The sequence below is a fragment of the Lissotriton helveticus genome, chromosome 5_1, assembly GCF_964261635.1.
Source record: "Lissotriton helveticus chromosome 5_1, aLisHel1.1, whole genome shotgun sequence".
NCBI classification, from domain to species: domain Eukaryota; kingdom Metazoa; phylum Chordata; class Amphibia; order Caudata; family Salamandridae; genus Lissotriton; species Lissotriton helveticus.
This window is the reverse complement of record NC_136065.1, coordinates 1510348269-1510374653: the sequence shown is the minus strand read 5'-3', so window position 1 is coordinate 1510374653 and position 26385 is coordinate 1510348269. Positions and strand designations below refer to the sequence as shown.

The window sequence follows — 26385 nt, the reverse complement described above, 5'->3', positions numbered from 1 at the left end:
ACATTATATTTCAATGATGAAAAACTTGATACAATGATCCTTCTGTCAGATGTTGGACCGGCAGCTGACACGTGTTTCGTTTCAAGGAAACTTTTTAAAGGCTTCAGTGGATAATGATTGAGTTCTCAAAGTATTTCATAAAACAATCTGGTTTTCCAGCGGCGATATTCATTCCCTATTCAAAATATTATATGTGTCCGGAACGAAAGTGGTGTCCCATGATTCCAAGTAAGTCATGCCATTTAATAAATTAGTCCGCGAAGTACGTCGGGCTATGATATGCCCCTGTCTTCATGTCTTGCGCCGCACAGTCGGGCCTCGGTGTGCGGCGCAAGACATGAAGACAGGGGCATATCATAGCCCGACGTTCTTCGCGGACTAATCTATTAAATGACATGACTTACTTGGAATCATGGGACACCACTTTCGTTCCGGACACATATAATATTTTGAATAGGGAATGAATATCGCCGCTGGAAAACCAGATTGTTTTATGAAATACTTTGAGAACTTAATCATTATCCACTGAAGCCTTGAAAAAGTTTCCTTGAAACGAAACACGTGTCAGCTGCTGGTCCAACAACTGACAGAAGGATCATTGTATCAAGTTTTTCATCATTGAAATATAATGTTATTGCCTCTAAATATATGTTCCAAATCTGTATTTTCGATATGTACATTAAATTGAACAGTAAGTAATATACTTTTTGTTTGCTGGTGTTTCAAATTGACCCATATTTAAAAACATTTTTTGAATCAATGTTAAATTAATTAGAGTGCCGGGGTTTACTTATATGTTTTGAGACACTCTCTTAATAGTAGGCATAAACTTCTCTATTTCAAATTCCTACGTCATATTTACTTCACACCCACAAAAGCACACAAACTGGACCCGTCCAGACCACACACTTGCCAGAAATGCGCTGCACCGTATGCAGATTTTGCACACCTTGCATGGACGTGTCCAAACTACAGACATATTGGGATCAGGTGCACACTACTTTAGGAGCCATGATTAACGTACCTCTCATTCCTACACCAGAAGTAGCTTTACTGGGCTATACAGTTAATTTCCCCAAAAAGTTCAGAAGGTTTGCATCCATCGGACTTCTGCTGGCTAAAAGGGAAATAGCTATAATGTGGGCCGTAAATAAGCTCCTAAACTGCAGAGTTGGCTAAGTAGCATAGCGTACTTTAATATAAACTGTGAGGTTTATGCAAGCATTGTGCCTAGCACGTCTCGTCCTAAAGACATATGGGGACACTATAGATCGTACATGGAGACTTTACGGCAGTCCACAGATTCACAACTAGAACAGAGCATAGTCCCGGAATGAGTGGGGTGAGGGTCAAATCGCGTGAGCAATGTGAATACAATTACGTTACAGTATATCTTACTTTGTATGTATGTTGTATCCTGAGATCAAAGATGGAAGAGAACGCTACTAGAGGGGCACAGGAGAGACCAGGAACTGTAAAACCATTGATAGTATAAATGTATGCAGAGACTGACATAATGTTGCCGATACCCATGTTAATTATCCACTGCTAAACATGTTGTAGCTATTACATATATCATACTGCTGTGACTGACAGTAATCGTTCGTTTCTGTTTATTGTGTTATATGGAAAATGGAAAATAAAGTTTTTAAAAATACTAAAAAAACTATATACAGTCCATGTCCTTCTGCCTATTACTAAAAGAAAGAATAGACAGAAATATATACAAAATATTTAGGCCATGGAAACCCAGAATAATTTTCTTTAACTATCCGAAGCACCTAACTATAAGCAGTCCATGTGCTTCTGCCTATGACTTCAATTAAACAGCCCTTAAATGTTCATTTTGAAAATGTCACCTTCAGCAAAAATATACAAGCTATTTTAGTTTAAAGTATTAGATTATCAAATACTCTAGTAAACTAGGATTGTGACCTGCCATATCTAGATTTAGTCCCACAATATTTATTGAATCATACATCGAAAGCACATTTTTTTCCGTAATTTTTTATTGTATAAAAAAAATATATATTTACATGGAGCATGAAAGCACATTTTTTATAGATGACGTCTCCCATTTACTTTATCTCCAGAAAGTGTGAGGAACTTCGTCAGTTTGTTACAGCAAATTACGCCTTCAGAGCCCAGCATGCGAAGATGGAGCCTTTTTTTGACACAAAACTCTTAGCATCGAAAAAAGTGGGCACAAAAGACACATTCTCGTCAATGGAATTCTGGGTATCGTTAAAACTGCTTAGGAAACTGACTGTGGCTCGTAGTCAGAAATATTTTAACTTGTGCTTTTTCGAGTCCTTGAGTAAAGGCGGCATTTGCTTAAACACCTTTGGCCACGGTATTATGTAAACAAGATTCTGGATGTGACAAGAACATTTGAGTGCATTAGATGTGTGGCATTTTTTTCTGGTGGTGATGTGGTTCCATTTTTTTTGTGCAGCTGTGTTTTTGTGCTCTATTATTGTAATGTTCTTTTTTATTCCTTGAATTGCAGTTTTTACGTTTTGTTGTGATGAACCCTGCTGTGTTTTGATTGTTTTTTTATGTGTTGTGTACGTTATTCCGTTTTTTTCAGTTGTTTACTTTTAATATGTAAACACATTCTAGCCAAACGTTCCTTTGACACTCAACCATTTATCATTGTCAAAGGTAGTAAAATAGAGCTGCACCAGCTCTTCAACTACCTAAGACATCATTCAGCCCAAACCTGTGGTAGAGACCATGTCTTAACTTCGTGCTCACTGTATATTGTACAGACTTTGTATATAATCCACACCATTGATGCTGTTCATGCATGCATGAGCAGCACATGCCTACGACACCCAAGGACGTGTTATGGTCCTACATGGCTGAGTGGTGTGCACCTGTATGTCTGAGGGATGAGTGACTGGCAAGAATTGGCGTGCAATGGTGCAACTCTTTTATTTACATATCATACGTCAGCACTGCCAAATCAGGCTTTTATTTCCTCATGCAAAAAAGTACTTCTACATACCATACTGTATAATATATTGAAACTGGCATTCATTGAACAATGTATCTAGCATACCACTTACGAGGATATGATTACTTTACATTACATAGAAACAGCTGACCATGGCTCGCATTGAATTTTATAGACTGGCATCGTTCAAATTCTCTAGCAGTAAAGCAGAGGTTTTGAGCCAGGAGTCAATAAATAGCACAGTGACCTAATTCAAGAAGCAACATTTCTCGGCGCGTAGGCTTTCTGAAATGCAATCCTGGGCATTAATGATTACACTCCATTACATCACGTTGGGTAATGTGAAGTTGCTGTCTAGTAAATAAAGGCACTGGGCTTTATATTCAGAAAGGAACTTTTATTTACTTATGTAATCACAGAGGAGCGCCGGCCGGCGCTTCCGATCTCTCTCACCCTTCGCGCGCTCTGCCTCTCGCTGCGCGCGCAGCTTCTCACTTCGCCCCCAACGCACGTCACGTCTGCGTGACGTGCAACAACTAGTATGCAGATACTACATATCTCCCCCTTTTTATTAAACAAGAAAGAGTCACTCACAGTTCATTGTCCAATTCAAAATCTCGGTATCTGGAAGGTCTTACCACCTGCCTTCCACTCCTTGTGACCCTGACGGGGTTCTCCATTGACTCTTGACTCTGAGTCCCAGGATTCACAGTCCCTTCGTTCTCAACTCTTCCTTCTTGTGTGCTTCTCTCCTGCCTGTCCCATTCCAATCCTTGACCTTCATTTTCTCCTTCTTCTCCACTTTCCATTCCAGCTCTCTCTCCAACTTGCTGTTCCGTGGCTGCTTGATTATTTTCCACTTCGGGACCTTCCTTGTCTTCCCAGTCGGCGCTCTGTTGTTCCCAGCCCAAAACTTTATTGCACCTGGCCATGCGGTCTTGGGACCACACATTCCCATCGCTTAGTAGGGCCGCCCGATCGTACACTTCTACCACTTGCAACGGCTTGCTGTACTTGCTGTCTCCCTTCTTCTGCAGGGTGGCCAATCTTACTCTTACCCACTCCCCATGCTCCAGATCTGTGCCTTTGACATTCCTACGTTTGTTGTAATGGTTGCTGTAAATTGCCTGTGCTTTTTCCAGGTTGGCACGCACCACTGCGGGGGACCATTCACTGGTGATGAGCTTTTCCTTCCAGATTCTGTTGTCGTGGGTAAAAGGTTCACGTCCTCTCAGTATTTGGAATGGACTATATCCCGTTCCTGTAGGGGTTATTCTGTAGGCCCATACCATGTTCTCTAGCGCCTTCTCCCAGTTCTGTCCACTTGAGATGGCCGCTTGTATGGCTCCCATCACCACCCTGTTAAATCTCTCCACTAAACCGTTTCCGGCCGGATGGTAGATTGCGGTGTGTTTGACAGTGACGCCATTTCTGTGCATAAACTTGGTCCATTTTTCTGACGTGAACTGGGGTCCATTGTCACTCAAGATCGATTTTGGTATTCCTTCCCTCGTGAAAGTCTCAGACAGAAACTTAATAATGTTCTCCGTGTCCATGGATTCATCTACCCTCACTTCCGGCCATTTTGAATAACGGTCCATAAGCACACACACGTATTTCTGTGTGCCTTGGTCGTCTAGGACCGGTCCCAAAATGTCTATGGACAGTTCTTCCCATGGATTTGAAGGGGGGTCAAACTTTCCTATCGCTGGCCTCAATGGTTTCAATGTCTTGTCCGCCCGTTGACATTGGGGACACTCTCTGACATGCCTTTCAGCCCTTATGTCCATGCCTGGCCACCAGTAGTTTTGTTTGGCTCGTGCCTTGAGTTTTCCTATGCCCAGGTGTCCCTCATGCAGCAAGTCCATCAGTTTAGAGGTGAGGGTCCTTGGGGGAATCACCTTTTCTCCTCTGTATGTGAAGATCCCTCGGTCTCCTATCGACAGTTCTTCCCGCACTTCAAAGTACGGCTTGAGGGTTGCTCTTACATTCCTTTTATCCGGCCATCCATGTGCGATGTACCCCTTCACTTCTTTTATGTCAGTGTCTTCTTCATAGGACTCGGTCCATTCTTGTAGACTGATCAGTTTCTCTTGGTCCTCTATTAGAGCTACCAAATCCCCACTGCCAGTAGGGTCATCTTCTCCTGGCTCCATGGCGGCTGCCCTGCTCAAATAGTCCGCTACTCGGTTCCGGCTCCCCGGAATGTACTCGACATCGTACCTGAACTCGAGCAACTTTAGAGACATCTTGGATATCCGAGGGGTGGCACTGGCATGTCCACTCGACGTCAGCACCTTCACCAACGGCTTGTGGTCTGTTCTGAGTAGGAAGCGTGTTCCCCACAGAAATTGCCGGAATCTCATCATGGCCCATACGACCGCCAGCATTTCTTTCTCGATCACGCTGTATTTGCTCTCTGTGTCTGTCAGTGCTCTGGATGCAAAGCTGATGGTCTCCATCTCCCCTCTGCCTCTGTCTTGCATGAGTACGGCACCCAAACCTTTGTCACTGGCATCTGTCGTCAGTATAGTGGTGCCTTGTGGGTCATATCCCTTGAGGGGAACGGCTCCGGTAACATCCCTTTTGATCAATTCGAATTCTGCTTGGGCTTCCGGTGTCCATTGGAACACTGTGCTGTCTCTGGTCAACAGCCTCAAATTGTGGGTCTTGGATGCGAAGTGTACCACGAACTTGCTGTAGTACTCCGCCATCCCTAGGAACGACCTGACCTCTTCCTTGTTCCTGGGCGGCGGTGCTTCAGCGATGGCTTTGACGTTTTCCAATTTGGGGGTGACTCCCTGTCGTCCGATCTCATGACCTAGGTACGTCACCGACTGCAGTCCCAACCTACACTTCGACCACTCCGCTGTGAGGCCTTTGTTCTCAAGTGTTTTCAGCACCTTTCCCAGCTTCTGGTCATGATCTTGCTGGTCTCGCCCCATTACCAAGATGTCATCCTGGAAATACTGGACATCCTTGCAGTCTCTGAACAGTTGGTGCATCATTTTCTGGAAAACAGCTGCTGCTGAGGCCAGCCCGAAAGGCATCCGACAAAATTGGTAACACCCAAACGGGGTGATGAAGGATGTGAGCCGTTTACTGTCCGGGTGCAGTGCAATTTGGTGATAGGCCGAGGTCAAGTCGATAGTGGAGTACCACTGCACCCCCCTGGTCTTGGTCAACATTTCTTCGATTCTGGGGAGGGGAAATTTTTCCACCACGATATTCTTATTCAGTTCTCTCAGGTCCACGCAGAGCCGGACCTTCCCATTTGGCTTCATTACGACCACCAGGGGCGCCAACCATTCAGCACATGTTATCGGCTCAATTATTCCTTTCTTTTCTAACTCTTGGAGTTCGGTTTGGACTGCTTCTCTCACCGCAATCGGCACATTCCTCACCTTGTGGGCTACCGGAATGGCCCCTTCCTTGAGCACAATCCTGTGTTGGAAGTTTTCCATCCGTCCCACTGTGCCTCCAAATACCTTCGGGTAGTTCTCTTTCCATTTGTTCATGTTCGGCCATTCTTCTTGCTCCGTCAGTAAAATCTGCTCCTTCCCTCCTGGATCTAGTTTAATTCCTAAGTCCCCTTGGTCTAGCCATCCCAGGACCGAGGGTCCCTTTTCTGCAATGTACAATTTGCACCATGCTGACCGGCCCCTGAATTCGAACAGTAGGCGGCGGAACCCCAACATGGGAATGCGGTCCCCATTGTAAGTGACCGGTCTGATGTCTAGCCTTTCCAACTCCGGTCCCAACCTGGGTCTGAATGTTTCTTCCCATACTGCCTGTTGGATGATGGTGAAGGGGGACCCTGTGTCCGCCACCACAGTGATGGCGACTCCTCCCATCGACATGTCCAGGATGGGTTTTGTGGATTTCCTCCCTTCTATGCTCATCACTTGGTCGTATATGCACAGGACCGTGATCACCTCTTCTTCTGCTACTTCTTCTAGATCTTCTTCACCTTGCTCAACACATTTCACTGTTTCCTTCGACTGTTTCTTCCTACATACCTTTCCATAGTGGCCTAGGATACCGCAGTGTAAGCACTTGGCTCTGAACGCAGGACATCTTCTGTCACGGGCATCATGGGACCAGCTGCCGCATCTGTAGCACGATTTCTTGCTGTCGCTCCCTGGTTGTTTCCCTTGCCACCGGCTAGTACCTTTGGCTGCTGAGTCTTTTCCTCTTTGGTCCTTACGGTGGTCTCCTTCTTGTATTCTGTTCACCATTGTCGGGGTGCCCACGTCTTTCTTGGTCGCTGCCGCGCACCTCCTAGCCAGCTCGGCCCTCTTTACTATGACCATAACTTCTTTGAGCGTGGTGTCGCCGCTCGCCCACAACTTGTCTTGGACCTGTGTACTCGTGGTGTGCATCACGATCTGGTCTTTTATAAATTCATCCTCCCACAGTGCATATTTACACGGGGCCGCTAGTTTCCTCAATGCCCCTACATACTCCTCTATGGTTTCTCCGGCCCGTTGCTTCCTTTGCTGGAAGTTGAACCTATCCACAGACACACATATGGTGGGGCGGTACCTCTCATCCAGGTCTTCTACTGCATGGGCATAGACATCCGTATCCGTGTCCTCTCTCTTCTTGGGCACCAAACTCTTGTAAATCCTGAGACCCTCCGGTCCTAGGTTCAGCAGCAAGATGCGTTTCTTCCTTTGGGGGGTGAACTTCTCTTCATTTTCGTCCTCCAGGACCCCTATGAAATTATCAATATATTCCTTCCAATCCTCCCACTTCATCAGGGGTTCACCAGGTTTTGGTAGGAATTGCACCGGTGCAATTGCATAGCCTGCCGGCGTGCTCATCTTCACCTCCTTGCTCTCTGTCGCTTTGACAGCCTTGCTGGTGGGGCTCCCTGGGGTGCTGTCTTTTACTTCTGTATCAGCGTCCTCCTGGGGACTCCTAGTGCCAGTCCCCCCTCCTTCTTCCTTGGCAGCCAGTGCTGTTCTTACCTTCCCCGGTGTTCTTGGGAGGTTTCTGCGGTGATCGGTGTTCTGTGTTATGCAGCACAGCCGCTCTGGCCACTTCGCCGCCCCCCTAGTTGCTGTGGCACTGCCACGCTCCTCTGCCTGTGTTCCTTGGTGGGTTCTGCTTTGCCCCCTTGTGTTCTCCACTTACTGGCCCATCAGCGCCGCTCTGTGCTGTGTCCCCCTTGGCCTGGGGTAGCCTGCTTGGCTGCAGTCCACGTGGAGGTGGTGGCTCTGTGTATTTCTTTTCTGTGTTGTTTTCTTTTTTTTTTTTCCAGTTGGTTGCCAGTGGGTGCCATCCCGTCCTCGTCGCCACTGTGAAGTTGCTGTCTAGTAAATAAAGGCACTGGGCTTTATATTCAGAAAGGAACTTTTATTTACTTATGTAATCACAGAGGAGCGCCGGCCGGCGCTTCCGATCTCTCTCACCCTTCGCGCGCTCTGCCTCTCGCTGCGCGCGCAGCTTCTCACTTCGCCCCCAACGCACGTCACGTCTGCGTGACGTGCAACAACTAGTATGCAGATACTACAGGTAAGAGTAAATTAGCAATAGGGGAAGCCACCCTATTGATCTAAACCATGTGTTAAAACATATATTGAAAAATACTAATACAAGTTAAAATCACCACCTATAGTTCATATTACAGATTAGTCAACCTACACTTCCAACAAGCACCCAAGAATTAGTGCAACCTTAACAGCCCATGCCTCACCAAAGCAGATGCTAAACTCACTTACAATGCCAACCATGGGCAATGAAATAGATCTAAGGCGAGGTCCACGTATTCAAGACAGTCTTCATAAGAATATCACGCCTATTAAGTCAGATCGCTGGCACACTGGGAACATAAAAATGAAGCGGTCATATAAAGATTCACGTCTCAATAAAGACAATCCGGTTTCCAATGTAACAGCGCCAACCACACGCTTTGCGTACCTGTACCACAAGTCTAGCACCTGTTCCTCCTCCACGCACTCCGCGTCTTTTGGTCTCACTTTTTGTAAAGAATATATCCAATTCCTGCGCTGTCCTTCAAAATTGTTGCTCTAATTCAATAACAAAAGTGCACCAGTCTGTGTGCAATCAGCAGGTCTATTGTCACTCATTTTCGCTACCCATATTATCCATGTGACAGGTGGCAGACATGGGAAGGAACAATGTTAAATGGCCCTCAAGCGCAGTAATACAGCTTCCTGCACATCCTGTCATTTACTTTTTGTTCAGAAAAAACAAACTTTCTTTTGGAGTTTTTTTTCTCTGAACAAAAAAAAAGTGCAAAGTGGGCACTTTAAATATAGCACCAGTTTGGCAAACTTTGCTGCTGTGAACGGAGTCACTGAGGCAGTGGCTTCCTTCACAGCAAAGAGATCCCTTGCAGGCAGGCAGGGATCTGCAAATACTTCTGGCAAACCTTTGCAAGTGTGGTGGAGGTCATGCCTCCTGACAAGGCCTAAATAATTTACCAAGACATAAACACTGAGAATGCACAAAGATGTAAAATTAAAGTCCAGGACTGGAAACGTGGTGCTATAGTTAGTCCTGCCTAGATGATATTTACAACTTTGCCAAAAAGGAAGTCAAAATCTAAACATAATGTATGCCAGTTTACAAGACTTTCATCATATTAGTGGTTGGCCACACACATTCTTCTGGTTAGAGTCATCAATATTCCCCTTAATATTTTATTTAGAGAAAACAATTGATGCCTATACACCTTGATAAGGGTCGCAGCATTGTTATCTTTAATAGATGTAACACAAGTGGAATCTGAAAGGGAAACAGTCCAATGATGGAGGCCGAATGACTGTAAAGGGTTAACCTTCTCTGTCCAGCAATACACACAAATCAGGAACAGGTGGCATGAGTTCATTGCTGTAAGGGTCTATAATCCCTGCTAGCCCAGCTTCCCCTTCACAGGACTTGTGTTTAGATAAAGCTTCCAGCAGGAAACCTGACCTCAATATGCAGAGGTGGTGCCTCAGTGCTGACCTCCCAAAGTGCTGCTCCCAACAGGATACACGCCTCTCAGCTTTCCCGCACGTGCGTGCTGCAGAGCGGTGCCCCTTCCCGACCAGTGTCTTAAAATCAGTCTTTCGTATTTATTGAGGGAAAGTTTTTCTAGCGTTTCTGCTTGCCACACATAGAGGCAGACTGACTCACTCAGTGTGTCAGCTCCTACTTGCAAGGATAGATAGTTTTGAAAAGGTTTCAGATATTTTTCACGTTGATAGCTAATGTAAAGTTTCAATCTTACCATTTAGGGTATGTGCTTCACTTCGGATGTGGGTAGGTCCGAACAGTGGGGCATATTTACAAGGAGCTAGCGCTGCCGCATTATTCTTTTCTTTGATGCAATGTCAGTTCAATCAGTGCTCCACACAGCTCCATGCTTACAAACTGATGCATTGGGCCCAATGTGTCAACTTGTAGAGGTGTGTGTCACATTATACCTGCCCCAGATATAAAGTGTGCAGGGTAGGCGTTCCCAGGTTAAAAGCAATGTCGACCTGATGTAGTAAAATTTACAACTTTTCACTGCATCACTCCACGACCTGACTGCGTTAAAATCCCTACACCTTTTCAAATCAGGCATAAGGATTGACGCAGGGTTTTTAACGCGGGACTCGTCTATGTGTTCTGGCACAGTGCTGGAGTTGCGTCAGTTTTATGACCAACTCCAGCAATGCGTCACTGTAGCGCCAAATGATGCATCCGGATTTCTGACGCATCTGTGAATCCGTGCCCCATGGAGTCCTGTATTGCTTATACAGCTCATTCATGGAGTTATTAGGGCATTTGCAACAGGCGTAAGAAACCTGATGCATCATTGCCGATGCGTCAATTCTTGTAAATATGCCCCATAGTGTTCTGGCATATCTAACAGGACTTCTTTGTCTGTTTGATTCGGAGGAGTCCCATTGACTTGCAGGAGCTAGAGGTAGGCCTAGCCAGTTTTGGCAGTTTAACGTGCCCCTTTGAGAGTGCCTACTTCTATCTACACTTGAACTAATACTCTTTATGTGAACTTCAATGAGAATTTCGTTTTCTTAGTTCTCAACAGAAAAATACCACAACTGGTGTCTAAAGCCAACCCTCAGGTTTCAACTAGGGCATTATTGCATCTTTCCATAAGCTACTCGACACCAGTGGCGGCTTCTCGAGGGAGTGCTGTGGGGCGGAATGCGGCACAACGTTGTTGTGTATATAAATAAATATAACAAATTACATTGCGCGCGGCATCGCCGATTTGGCGTTGCAGCGCGCGCAGTGTAATTTGTTTTATTTATTTACATACACAACCCTGTTGTGCCGCATTCCGGAGTTTACTACCACCCACTTTACCCCTTCTCCGCTCCACCACCCGCAGCACTCCCTTGAGGAGCCGCCACTGCTTGACACTACTTCTCATCTGCATTATGAACCACTCTTTACTGGCATTTTGCCTTCTATTTTCCTTTTTATTCTTTTTTACTGAGCTTCTTTTATTATACACATACTAATTACCATTATTATGCTGAGGTGTGGGTCAGGAATGTCACGTAAGTATACTGCGTTGCCACAATATTGGCAGAAGAATATTGAGGACCAAAATATTCACAGGTAAGTACGTTTAGATTTTCTGACCATATATATAAATACACGGTAGGTAGATAAGAGTTAAGAATAATAGTCTATTGCTTCCTCCTCAATATTTTGTTTTTCAATATTTTGGTCACTATATTATGACACCTCAATATTCCTTCCACAAAATTCCAGACTATGACTTTTATGCTGATCATTTACATAGTAAATGCAACAAACAAATCTATTTTATCTATCTAAAAACAATAATTTGGCCTCAGCCCAAAAGATCGAAAAGAGATAAGGAAGGACTAAAAGACAACCCGAGACACCATGCATGAATGAAGCAACTACGAGAGTGAGCTCATGAAGTGTAAGGTGGTGGAAAAAGAGGTGTGACGTGGAATTACGATAGGGCAGCCTTGGTAATCGGCAAACCAGGCATTTGGCAGAGACAGGGACGCATTACAAAAAAAATATTGTGTTCCTGCACTTTTGTTATTTTTTCATACATCACGTGCTGGATGTACGCCATAGTCCATTGATAATGCACACATACACCACAACATCACCAGAATTTTAAATTATAAACGTTTTACCGCCAAGCCCCATATTATTCCTTTTAAAGTCTCGGAAGGATGAAAAGCCGTCTTTCAGCCTGTATCTTGCAGGATAAAAGGACACCTCAGCAGCAGGCACAGACTACAACCCAAAGAGCTATCTTATTGGTGTATCTAATCAGACTGCTTCCTCAAGCTGTCCTATGTCTAGTAGAAAGTCAGTGATTGCTGTTCTTTCTGTGCTTTAGGTACGCGCGGGTCTGCATTTGAGCTACAGCGAGAACCAGAATGTGCATTGAAAAAAATCTGAAAAGACACGGGTGAGGAACGCAGGATATGAGCCAACTCCGGTCCGTGCAGCTGTGAGCAGCACAGCCTTCTCAAGGCTCAACAATCGTCGTTAAACGTGATCCGCATTAGCAACGCTGCGGGAACGGAAAGGGTGGAGCTCGGCTCGCTCTGGACATATCTGATAACGTCTCTCCTTCCCTCCACGACTTGCCCTCCCAGCCCCAGACAGGATATGGGTGTGGAGGCGCCCATCACGCAGCTCAGAGGGAAAAGGTTAAATTAAGTGTAGGGGGGGATGAGGTGAGGGCCATGACATCACCCCGTGCTGGCAAAGGAGAATCACCTAAAGAGCTCCGAGCCTCGCTGGGCCGCGCCTGATAAGGGAGTGATTGATTGCAACTGTTTCACAGGCTGACCACCAGCTATCGGACACTGAGCAGTGCCCACGCTGCGCCACAACAACCGCGCCAGGCAACTATCAGAAGAAAAACACGTTGTGTTTATTGAGCATCAGGCAGCCGCTTACAAGCCACTAGCCAGCACCACGTTCACTGAGTCCCGTTGGCACATACGGACCAGCTGCACGTTACGTCAAGTGCGTCGATAGCAGAACCTACCTGAAGGCACTGGAATATCCAACACACACGCCACTGCTGTTTTGTTAGACAAAGAGAAGCAGGACATTATTTCACTCCTCCCAAATCCTCGTTTTTGGCAGTCTTGTCTAAAGGGGCATCACACTGTCATATACATTTATTGGTAGACCTATCTTATATTACATCTCCCTCTCATCAAATGTTACTGATGCAATGATGGAATTAGGGAAGGACAGCAGGCTCAACAAACACTGTTGGTAGAACCAGGTATGCCTTAAGTGTCAATATGCATATTAAGCCCCATCAATAAATACAGGCAAGTCTCAAATTGCATCAGTCAATCAATCGAGATTTGTTGAGCACAGCTAGTCACACGCTTGGATATCCAGGCCCTAGGTTCTTGCTGTGATCATTGGAAAAGCCAAGACTAGGTTCTCTTTCTGAATTTCGGAAGGGAGGATGATGTTCGGAGGTGGAGTGAAAGGTCTTCCAGGACTTGGAAATGAAGTAGGAGAAGGAGCGTCCTCCACTGTAGCTTTGGCGGACGCTGGCAGTGTGTGCGGGGGTGAGGGAGGCGGAGTGCTGGTGTCTGGAGGGTTGGTGAAATTTCAGGTGGTTGTTGATGTATGCTGGTGCTTGGTCATGGAGGGTCTTGTAGGTGTGTAGGTGTGTATCAGCTTCTTGAATAGGCATCTCTTCTAGATCAGAAGCCAGTGGAGGTTCCTGAGGTGGGGGTGGTCTGGGTCCATTTAGGGAGGTCAATGACGAGTCTGTCAGCTGAGTTCTGTATCGTCTGGAGTCTCTTCAAGAGTTGGGTGGTGAGTCCTCGGGAGAGTGTATTGCCATAGCAAGCCAGCTGGTGACTAGTGCTTGAGTGACGGTTTTCATGTTATTGATGGGGAGCCATCTGAAGATCTTTTGGAGCATGCAGAGGGTGTGGAAGCAGGAGGAGGAGACTACGTTGATCAGGTATTTCATGTTGAGTTTGCTGTTCAGGATCATGTCATGGTTGCATGCGTGGTCTGTCGGTGTGGATGCTGATCCGCATTTGGAGGGCCACCAGGTGTCGTTCATTGGGGAGGTGTTGTTCCCAAAAATCGGCACTTCTGTCTTGTCCGTGTTGCGTTTCAGGCAGATTGTCTTCATCCAATCGGCAACACTTGTCATGCAGTTGTGGAAGTTTTTCCTAGGGGTAGAGGGGGCTTCTGAGAACGAGAGGATGAACTGGGTGTCGTCTGCTTAGGATGTGATTTTGAGGCTGTGGGTTCTGACGATGTTGGCCAGGGGCGTCATGTAAGTGTTGAACAGGATGGGATGAAGGATGAACCTTGAGGGACACCGCAGATGATTCTCTTGGGTTCCCAAGTGAATGGTGGTAGGCGGATACTCTGGGTTTGTCTTATGAGGAAGGATACGGTCCATCTGATGGCATCTCCCTAGATCCCGATGTGGTGGAGTCTTTTGATGAGGGTGTGGTGGGATAAGCTACTGAACACTGCTTAGAGGTCGAGGAGGATATGGGCCGCTGTTTCTTCCCGCTCAAGGAGGGCTCTGATGTCATCAGTGGCAGCTATCAGGATGATCTGAGTGCAGTAGGTGGCACGGAAATCGGATTGGGTGTTGTCCAGCAAGTTGTTTCTCTCCAGGTGTTCAGTAAGTTGGCGGTTGATGGCCCTCGAGGATTTTGACATAGAAGGGGAGAAAAGAGGTGGGGAATCATAATAAATGGAGCCCATTGGTAGACATAGGCAAGTCTAAAATAACAGCAAGCTTATCTACCTCCTATTGGAAGTTAGGTAAATGTCAAATGACATTATACTTCTTACAACCTTTTGGGAGATACAGAAAAGTATTATAAGGCAACAGGCACGATACATGACATTGATAAATATAGGAAGACTCCTGTGACATCATACTTGATTAAATCCATTGACATATACACAAAAATAAGGAATCGAAAAAGGATTGTTTACTCATATTGTCAGATTAAAACAAATGAAACAGGCGGCTAATCAAATACCATTGAAAAACACAGGCAAATCTCAAATTAATGAAAACATACAAGTCTTAAATGACATCAAAGTCAATATACTTTATTTCTGTCTACAAGCAAGAACTTAAGTGTAATCTCACTTATTGAATCCTATTGGAAGACACAGGCAAGTCTTAAATAAAATCACTATCAATGAAACCTTTTGTGTGATTGAGGCAAGTCTCAAACTACATCACAATCCTTGAATACCACTGAATTATAAAAGCAAGCCTCAAACAAAAGTTGTAGAATCCAATTGGTAGTTGCAGGTAAGTCACCAGCAGGCTGGACTACGGAAACGCCCCTAGGAACGTTGGCCAAGCTCATGAGGCCACTGCAACGCATCCAGAATGCGTCAGCACGTCTGATCCTAGACATCACCCGCTGCAGCCACATCACACCCCACCTGAGAGACCTGAACTGGCTCCCCGTCAACAAGAGGATATCCTTCAAACTCATCATCCACATACACAAAGCTCTCCACAAGACCGGCCCAGCATACCTCAACAGACGACTCAACTTTTACACCCCCACCCGCCAGCTCCGCTCTGCCAGCCTCACACTCGCCACAGTCCCCCGCATCCGAAGAACAACCACCGGCAGCAGATCCTTCTTCCACCTAGCCGCCAAGACCTGGAACACCCTCCCCACCAACCTACGACAGACACAAGACCTACTGGACTTCAGATGACTCTTCAAGACCTGGCTCTTCGATCACTAGCAGCAGAACCCCCCCAATAGCCCAATAGTACTGGGACCTGGGTAGATAGCGTTACAAAGAGACAAGGGTCCCAGTATCCACATATAGTTTCAACAATTAAATTCAGAAAAAACACAATTCACAACAAATGAGTATAAAAGATTATTATTGTTGTAGTGAGAGATGTTATTGATTCACTTCCTCAACTATGCATCAGCATTGAGGATACTCATTATTACAGTCATTTTATCCAAACGTAATGTGCCCAGAAGGGGAAGGAGAAAAGGGTGGGGAAGTGTATCGTGAGGATTGAAGAGGACGTGAAAAGTTTCAAAGAATTTAAAGTGTTGTCACATCATATAAAGTTGACATAGCACACACATATGAATTGATATGTATAAGAACGCAATTTATGATCCTATCCCATATATCAGAACAGAGTAACATTCACTAAAGTTGTCCATGGGTAGGAGGAGATATAGACAGTTGACGTTTCTACCCCCTCAGTCACGTAGGTATTGTGGCACCTTACAATGGGGTCTTCATCAGGACAGGGAAGGGGTGGTGGGGGCAGGAAGGGCACCAAAGGGCCAGTCTCGTGGTGGACTGGATGATAGGTAGAATGAAGGGCCCAAATGGCTCCTTACGTAAATAAGAGCGATAACCAATCTCGCGTTGTTGGAGGAAACCACAAATATAGTGTAGAACACAGGGGCTGAATTTTCTCCATAATACTTACTATCCTATCCCTGTGGTAGAGGACATTTAGCCAGTGAATTCTACTACATATTTAGAGTTTCCTGCACAAGTTGAAGGGTGTTCAATTTCCTCTAAACTCTAAATGAGGCCGAAAGCCTCCTATTCATTTATTTGTGGTTTTTGTTAAGTGAGTACCACTGAAATTAAGGTTTTGGACTCAGCTAATGAGCAGGAGGAGGATGTTGATGTAACAGAAACAGTTATCATATATTTTGTCATTTATGTGTGTGCAAACCGAGGCACTTTCTACATCGATATACACAATTAGGTCAAAAGTATGCGTGCAAGGAGTAGCCTTTATTTAGTTAGGTCGGAAAAAACGTTGCTATTTCACTCTTTCTGCAATTACTTGGGTACATCAAAAATTAATTTCAGTACCCATCAAGCGCCCTTGTAATAGCTATATTACCGTAAACCCACCAAACATTGGGTTGTACACACCTTCTAACCGAGCACCACACTAAAGCACATACGGCTCACTCCTGCACTTCAGAAAATAAAATAAAAAAAGGTTTGTCTTCAAGGGACACCCCATTTATCGTCGGCAAGGAATCCCACTCCCCTAATCAATAGACTAAAATCCAAGAAGACCCCCTTCCTCCAGCTCTCTCTCCCTGATGCTGGTACTCCTAAATGTACACAACCTTAGGCAGCCCCAAATGTATAATTCCACCAATGTGGAATTCCACTGTAGCTATTAGAACTAGTACACGACTGTTCAGCCACACAGAGTGTATTTAGGTAAAAAGAAACATGTCTAAAAAAATAAAAATAAACTGTTCAAATTAGTTATTTTAATGTCCATAGCTCTCATCACTTTGGTGCATTAATCCCAAACATAGCACTACGAATAGTCCTCAGCTGTTCACGTTCAACTAGTGATGTACTATTGTAAGTGGGATTCTGAGCACTTCCCTAAAGAGTCTGAGGTCTTGAAGACCATCCGCTACCACCCGCATGCTGGTGAACTCTCACAAAAGAAAGAAAACTTTGCCTTACTGTCATGTTTCATTAGGCAGTGTATTCAGAGCCATTGTGGCTTCATATATCAGATATCAGTTTTCATGGGCTATTTTGTTTTTTGTCAAATTCTTGACGTATTGCTCTGGTGGAGGGGTCGAATGAGGCATGAGGATCATCGACTGCCACCTAAGGCCTGTAAATATTTAAAGTGCGTCTTGCTCTTTGTGATTCAAGCTGTAATTAGATCCCCGCTGCCTGTGGTATCTCATCAAGACTGAGACTTTTGTTCTGTGCTTTGCGCATCGAGTCCAAGAAGCGCCACACAATAGCACAGGAAGGCCTTGCATGCATTATTAAGGGCTCGATTTTAGGCCTGGCAGACACTGAAAGTTTAAACTGGTGTCATCACGCTGGTTGATAGGAGTGCAGGGCACACTGGCCACCTGCTCCGTTGAGCACCTGCTGAATAGGGTGGTAGGGAGGGGTGGGCTGCACTTCAGAGGGCAAAGTGTCATGTGCAGAAAGCAGCAGTACTACCTAAGAGATGTCTGGCCTCCCAGAAAGAAACACTGCTCTATAGCAATTGTTCACCAGCTTATACCACCTCAGTCACACAAAGAGCTGTTTTTCAACCCTGCCCAGAGAGCATAAGGATGGAGCTTCTGTGCTGGATACCTCAAGTCTAACCAAATGGTTCCGAGACTCAATTTGTAATCCTGTCTAGCTCCTTACCGTTCGCCGCGTGGACAATTTTATGGTGTTGCATGTTTGTAACTAGTTATTTCTCTTTTCAAAATGTCATTGTGTTTGTCCAACCCCCTATAATCTTACACCCACAGGCACGTGCCCTCTCTTTATTGCAAAGAATCACTGATCTCTTATTGTCGCACACTCCTTGCCGCTGCTGCCTTTGGCCCCAATGACAAGTTTGCTGTTTTTTTGTCCATGAATGCCATGCTACATGTAATTGCCCGTGGCTGTCTCCTCAAGGAGGGAACGCACCAGGTTGACTAGCACCACTCGCAATATAAGCCTTTCTAGCTAACCTCTGTGTTTTCTTTCAATATTTGCCTCTTGCTTGGAGAGTACCGGCTCAGGATTCTCTACCGAAAGCAGGGCTCAAAGCATGAACTCAGCTGGAAACCAAAGACTTCAGGGAGTGGCTTTGAGAAGAATATGAGAATTAATGTGAGGGTTAACCCCTTCAAGGTACACTACTCATATGCACAGTTGCAACAAGAGCAGTGATATCTATCTTCACCATGTACTCATCACACTCTAATTCAGATGTAATTTGATGCTACCCCACGTGCCGTACTATTGCAAAGCAATATGACCACGTTTTTTATTTTTTATTTTTAAAACATTGCACAGTGTTCTTTAAAAATGGAAAGGGAAATTTTGTTTAAATTTAGCTCCTAGGTCAATGCAGGGCACGTGACTTATGTTTCTGTGGCTGTAATAGCCCACAATTTGTAAAGCGCTCCAACAATTCTGGGCTTGGTTCGACTACAGAAACACTACAAATAAGATTTTAAAAATGAAAAAGTCCATCAAGCTGAAAGCCAAATGCATACCATCGCCTAAGCGACAAGCTCAAAAGAGGACTGACTGGAGCCTCTGGAAAGCAAAGCCAGTCACATGCCAGGCATGTGCTCAGGCCTAACTGACTTCCGGGAGAGCCACCAGTCCACCTCTGCCAGCCAACAGCACCCTTGCCCTGCAGCTACTGCGTGTGATGCTCAAACTGTAGCGATTGCCTTCCCCAACACCCCCACTACGCAGCCCAGTCTGAAAGAACATGCCCCAACCCTCCTGATGATTCACAGAAGTACTTATGCGGCGGGGAATGGTACCACAAAAACACCATCAAGCATCCTTCCATGTCTCTGCCAATCGAACAGGAACCATCCAACTCCCTAAACTAAAAATGCAGAGAGAACAGCGTTTTTTATATGTTCGAACTGCATGTTTATCAGCACTGAATATACCGATTTTATTGGTATCTTAAATGTTTTGGGGCGCCTGAGAGTGCAATTCGAAGATAGTGTTTGGGTGTGGCTCTGATCATACACTCATGTGTGACTCTGCCGAAGTCTCATCCTGCAACAAGCACTCCGAACGAAGCTGCCAATCAGCTCTCTTCAACCACTCTACAAACCCCTAGAGTACAATAAAGGCAGTTTTAGTAAATCTTTGTGCACAGATTCCATTACTGATTTATGCTCTTATTGCAAGAAGGCCTGGAGCACGCACTCTTGACTCGTACTTTGTTTCTTCGAGGCAGTTGCTGGCTGAGGAACTCCGCCCAGCTCCGGGCCTGTTGGGCTGTGGGAGGCCCGTGAAGTGAACGAGAACGTCTGGCTCGAGCTCGCCCTTGGTTCGTGCAGCCGGCGCATCTGTGCCTCGTTTAGTGTGCAGTCACAACGGGGCTGCAGCTGTTCCTTCACGTGCTGCGGCGCCGGGCCCCAGCGACAGGCTGTGGAAACCACGCCAAGGCGCACATTCTTGAGCACGCGCTTATACGACGCCATGACGGACTCTACGCGGTTTAACCTACTCCATATTTACTAGCATGGCAGGAAGAAGATCCCCACCGCGTGCATCCACCCACTTGCTCTCTCCTCAGAACCGCAATGGTTCAACTCACTCTCATGTCCCTCTTGGCATTCATTTGAATGCAACGGTGTAAACATGTCTTCTTTATCTGTATCAGAGGCGCAACTAGACTCAATATTTTTTGGGGGTTGGGGAGGTGGTCGAGGGGCTAAGAAAAAAAGTTCAGGGGGGCTATCTTCCAGCAATAGGCAGAGTGGAAATGCAGGGGCTCTAAGAAGGGGTGAAAGAACAACCAACAAAGCCTCACTAACAAGCAAATAGTCTTTTAAAGACCTGTGAAGTACTCTGGTGCGGCTATGTGTGTGCCCGGGAAGGTGTCTCAGCCGGGCTGACACACACGACGGGGGTGGGGTTTGGGCTGAAGACCTTTGAGCCCAATGGGCGTTGCACGCCTGGTCTGGATTAACCTAGTTTTTTCACCTCTTATTTATCTTTACCTTTTTAATTATCCTGATTGTATTTGTAACTTGTTAGTGTGTAATTTCTCCTTATGTAATGCACTTGGTTATATTGTAAAGCGATCTGACATCTTTGGGTAAAGTCCGCGCTATATAAAACTGCATTAAATAAATAAATCAATGGTACATTGTCCTGCATCAACAGTTTATAAGCAACTGTCAATCCACCCACGTACCAACGCTTCCTTTCCATCTCCAACCCACACACCCATGAGACTGTCCAGTCACATGACTTGACTGCCGCCCTCCAATCTTATCTCTATATGACACGTCTTCATATAGCTACCATATCTCTATGTTCCAGTCCTTGTCCGTCCATATCATCCGTATATCTTAATCTGTTTGTGGATTTATCTGCCACTGAAGCGCCACAGTCTTAAACTGTCGGCCTAGATAGCATTCTGTTTGTCTATGGATCTAGGGGCCAGATGTAGGTAGGGTTTTACCGGTCGGTAACGGCCGAATTCGGACGTTACCGACCGGTAAAAGTATTTTGAGATGTAGGGGGCAGAATCGGTAAAATTACCGTTCGGTAAATTTACCGATCGGTAATTTTACCGAATCTGTAAATATACCGGTCGGTAAATTTACCGACCGGTATTTTTACAGATTCGGTAAAATTGATATGTAGGTGGGACTCTTATGAGTCCCACAAGGCCTAAGAAATCGGTATTTTACCATCAAATTCAATTTGATGGTGAAATACCGATTCAGGTGTGCATGCACATGTGTGCATGCACACCTGTGCCATATGACAGGCAGACCTGCCCTTAGGGCAGGTATGCCTGCCATATGGCCCGACCCTTTTTTGGGGGTGCTAGAGGGTGTCAAAGTGACACCCCCTGCACCCTTGTCAAAATCGGTATTTACCGATTCGGTAAATACCGACCGGTAATGCCCCATTCATTCCTATGGGCTTCAAAGCCCATAGGAATGAATGGAGCATTACCGGTCGGTATTTACCGATTCGGTAAATACCGATTTTTACCGAATCGGTAAAATACACATCTGGATGGACCTACATGTCCACCCTTCATATTTACCGATTCTTAATTACCGAATCGGTAAAATTCGGTAATTAAGAATCGGTAAATATTTTTTACCTACATCTGGGCCCAGATCTCTTGCTAAAGAAGGAAGAATGCACACACACGTGACAATCAGCAGCCCAATGTCCACAAACAAAACAGTTAAAGGCTCTTGCAGTTCTTGTCTCTAGCAATAGATGTCTGCAGACAGCATCTCCAGCTGTAAAGCCGCAGTACCACGGTCAGCAACTAGATGTCCCTGCAATGGCTAAAGATGACAGCTGCAGCAGTCAATCATTACAGATGTTCAATGCACTTTAAAGGTTGCAATACCACTCCCTGCATCTATATGTCCCAATAGAAACCAAACTGATGGTAACGGGTTCTGTAGTTATTCGGAGGGGCAATAGATAGCCTTATGCATGTTAAATGCAGTTGGAAGTTTGTCTGCCAATGCAACCATCTATATGTTCCTGCAGAAATTATATTTATAATATAGGCTGCCACAATCACACTTACTAGCATGACATATTCTTAAAACACTGCAAATTCAGTTCTAAGTCTACAGTTTCGCTGTCAATATATAGATGTCCTTGCGGAAGGTAAACACAGAAAATAGACAGCATTTCCTCCTGCACGCAATACAAAAAAATAATAATTGCTTATCCCTTCAGAAATGTTATTGATTATGCCCTTGCTGAAGTCATTTGTGAAGACAGCACCCATACCTTCAATGTGTGAGATTAAGAACAGGTCATGTGGAGTGTTCTGTGGTGTAGTTAAACAAATGTACTAAGTTTTGCATGACATCCGATCAACTGAGTATTAGTTATGGGAATTTGTACAGAGTTTCCACTGTGTTGCTTTGTAGCTAATCTTCTTAGACAACTATTACACCTCCTTAATAAGAGTTTGATAAGTACATTACTTTTTCGCTTTGGAATAATGTATTTCAACTAGTGCCCCTATTTTTGTAGTACATCTGACGCTAGGGCAGCCAAGGCCTTTCGGCAACAGGCATACCATATGCCCAGCCACCAGTGCCTGCTGGCCATGGCTAGATTACACTGTGCACAAGGTGTGGTCCTATCCATATCCTGTGCCAGTTTCCCGTTCCAACACTGGGCATGACGCATATCAGCTCCTGCTGAAAACCGTAAAACTGTGCGTCTGTCTGTTGCACTTCATCATCTATAACACACCGCTACGTGCTGCGCCCCATAACCGCACCTCGGTGGTCATCGCGCACAACATGGAAACAATTCCCACATAGGATTACAACTAAAACAACATCCTTCCAACCACACACCCTACAAGCGTAGAGAGCTACTCATGTAGGCTACCGCCTCAGCCCACCACATCGGGGTGGTGGGCTGAGGCCACCACCACACCCTTGACCCACTAACCAAGCTCCAGATACCTGTTCAACCTTTAAATGTGGACATGCCCATAGCTTACTGTGTACAGGGTGTGACCTTCAGTCACACCCTGTACAATGTGTTGAATGTTTGAGATTATATTTCATAATGTTTGTTGGAATATTTGTGAGAAAAAGACAATGGGCTCATACAGCATGAGGACATTAAAAAACAAAAGGAAATGTACACTATTTATAGCATAAGTGGAAATTATCACAAATTTCAGGACTTGATATATCATAGTATTACCAGTTCTCTGACTACTATTTGAGGGGAGCAGGAAGAAACAAGGGCATCCGACATACAGTGAGCTGGTAGTGGGTTTTTTGTTACAACTTGTCCTTTAAACTTGTCTCAGAAACTAGTCCAGTTTGGGCTGCACTAGTGGGGTTGAGCTCATTTTATAAGGAATATGAAATTCACCTGCCCTCATGGTACACAGGTCTGTTTGAGCACAGTTCACAGTGAGTAATCAGTTGGATGCACATTCAGCGCACAGAAGGGGGAAATCTTGATGGGTATTTTGGAACGAATCTCCAGAGGTTTTGGGACACATCTCCACTGGACAAAGTAACACTTAGCATGGGAAGGTGGGCAAATGGTAGATGCTTGGCAATTGGCATATTATTACAGGAATTAGGTGGACAACCAAGGTGCCAGCAATGGGCCCTACGGGATTAATCAAACAAGCCAATTAATCGAGCATATAAATGAACTCAAGGTGCACTTCGGCAGCACAAGGCATGGAGGAAAGCACAGGCATATAGAAAACATGCGCCCTGAACAGTGGGGGAAACCCAATGGAAAACTGAAGCAGGGACACCTCTGATTATCAGCATGAGGAATAAGTTCCATTGAAGCTAAAGGATAGCCCTTGTCCACAATACTCGGATGTCTGGAGAAGGGCAGGTGCATGCTCTGTAATCTATACTCCTGCCTAGACCACTGCCCACAGCCTGCAGCTGAGCACCATATCAGGACCCCAGCAACCACCGGGTGCAACCTGTGGGTGCCCCGGCCCCTACAGAGCCCAGGTGTGCCTTCCGACTACTCCCTCTGCCACCAACATGGACCACGCCCCGTGCTCCACTCTGCCAAGCCAAGCAAACTTGGCACTATGTCTTCACTTGACTTTCGTTATTGTGTGTGGGAATGTACACAGACATAGCACATTTCTTAAAATAACAATATTAATACATGTATAGAACATGCGTAGAATGTAATATGCTTATCATTATCAATGTTGATGGGGGCGTGGGGGCAGCATGATCGATTCAAGGCTTCACCTCCAGCGAGACATGGTCCCTCACCACATTCAATGGCAATAAAAATAGCGAATTACATTTTACACATCTATATATATAGTATATGTATTATACTATATCGGTATTATTATTAATCTTATAATTTCGATATGTATTGGCTATATTCTGGGTGTTTAAAGCATCCCTTGGCGCAATGAAGGGAGGAAAACGGGCAATACGTCGTTACTTTCTCCGTGTAATAACAGGCATGCTTTCAATTCTTCACATTTATAACACAAAGCAAAAGAAATACATCAGTCTGCAACCTTCCTCAGGGGAAGCTCTGAACAAAGCGGCCAGGAATGAACGGGCAGTGGGGTAACAACTGTGTGCACAGCGCTGCTGCCGCCTGCGCTCTTCGAATAGCGCGCGCTTCTGTCCCGCCCTCAAAACTCTCACCTGCAAAGTTCATCACACAGATCAGAGCCCAGAAAAGGCCCATCCCCTTCGTGGCTCCGGCGCGGCACAACATCCTGGAGCTCTCCACGCTGCTGCCTGACCCGAGCCTGTTCTCTGTCTGGCACCGCTGCGCTGGAGGTCTGTGGCGGGGTGTCCGTTTGAGATGGGCGTGTGGAGAGGTGGAGAGTGCGCCCGGCCTTCCTCCTCCCCTGCGTTTATATAGTGCAGGGGCTGCTCTGCTCGGAGTGGGCTGTGTTTGCCTGGCCAGGGTTAACCCTTTCAGAGCACAGGCTTCAGCATGGGAATACAAGTGATTGGTAAAAAAAAAAAGCGAAAACATAAACTACATTTTCTAACAGCAGAAGAGAGTTTATTGGACTGAGTGCCCGCTTATGAGAAGTGTGTGGCACCTACATGCCAGAATTTCCAATGCAGGTAAGCATAATCAACATCTCAGCATTTCACAGTTGGTAAAATGGGTACCATTGGCACAGGGTAATCGCATTTTTGTATTTTTCGCTCTTCTGAGAGCAAGCATATGATACTTATCACTACATAAAAATATATATTTTATTATTATGGTGATAGCTGTCAATCATTCGAATTTGACAAAAACTCGTAATCATTGTTTTGGGCGAGGTGGGCTTTGTGAGGTTTAGAAATGGTGAATATTTCCTGACATCAAGATTGTGGAACACTTAGGACGCACCGCAAATTATCTAGCATTTCTCTTGAACCGCCAGGCAGTAACGTCGCAGAACGGTGTAGTAGCTCGCTTCGGAGGCTTGCTCTCCGCATGCTCCCCAGCACTGGTCATTCTCGAGTCTGTCAGTCTAGGCACTAAGCATCTCACTATGATAATGTTCACCCATGGAGCGCCTTAAAGCACGTCTAAGGTGTCTGGAGTCCGTGCATGCTTGTGAGTCACTGGCAGGAGTTAAGAGTTTGTCTGATGCAAGTCCATCCACCCAGTGCACTTAGCTAATAGCCCATTCCTGGAGCCACGTCACTCTGGCACCTTAACCCCTTAACTGCTAGGCCTTTTTGGGATATTTGGGGTAGTTCGCACTTATGGCTTGTTAAGTTGCCCATTGAAGAAGAAGCACATATAAGTAAGAGCTTTTTGTAGTTTACTGAGTCAATCAACACCAACCGAGAACAACAGCCAACACCTTCAGCTCCGACTGTCCTCGCTCCTGAAATCCCTTCTACTCCTTATTCCAGGATGACAGGTTTCTGCATGGAACAGTCAACATGTCATCTGTTTGTTCTAGAACAGATGACATGTTTAACTCAAGTACAACACAACAAATATCCCTTCCTTAAACAGAAAAGGAACGTTTACAACATAGGAACATGAAATGTGACATTCAATTAAATCAGAAGAACATGAGTATATACAAAGTAATATCATCGGTATAATGACAGAAAATAAAACAAGAACCACTGAAAACCATGCCCCGGTGGAAAACAATATATAAATGAGCTAATTGAAAATGCAGCTCTTGATACTAAGACATTGCAAAGTAATTAAGACGCAACCAAATAGGTCTGGTAGAATACCTTGTGGTACGTCTCGAAAATAACTTGGGAATGTAACCACCAAAGTGAATACCCTGCTGATCACTACTACCAAGTTTTCCATGGCTATCACTTGCTCCAGATTTGAGTCCACTGTTGATATCACCATCATTTGTTCCATTCCATTTCACCAAACTTGACATGCTCCATACATCACCATTATCCAGT

The 26385-nt window shown here is 45.3% G+C and overlaps 1 protein-coding gene across 4 annotated transcripts in view; it reads right to left on the bottom strand.

Moving 5' to 3' along the window:
• CD34 (CD34 molecule) overlaps positions 1–24836 on the bottom strand; it is a 243154-nt gene extending 218318 nt beyond the window's left edge. For 3 of the 4 annotated variants that reach the window (XM_078644506.1, XM_078644509.1, XM_078644508.1), the window contains exon 1: positions 24637–24836. In XM_078644506.1, the coding sequence (XP_078500632.1) occupies positions 24637–24709 (73 nt within the window). In that variant the 5' untranslated portion in view covers positions 24710–24836. The remainder of the gene's footprint in view (positions 1–24636) is intronic. The other variant, XM_078644507.1, reaches the window with a different exon arrangement.
• Between the last annotated feature and the right edge of the window lie 1549 nt (positions 24837–26385).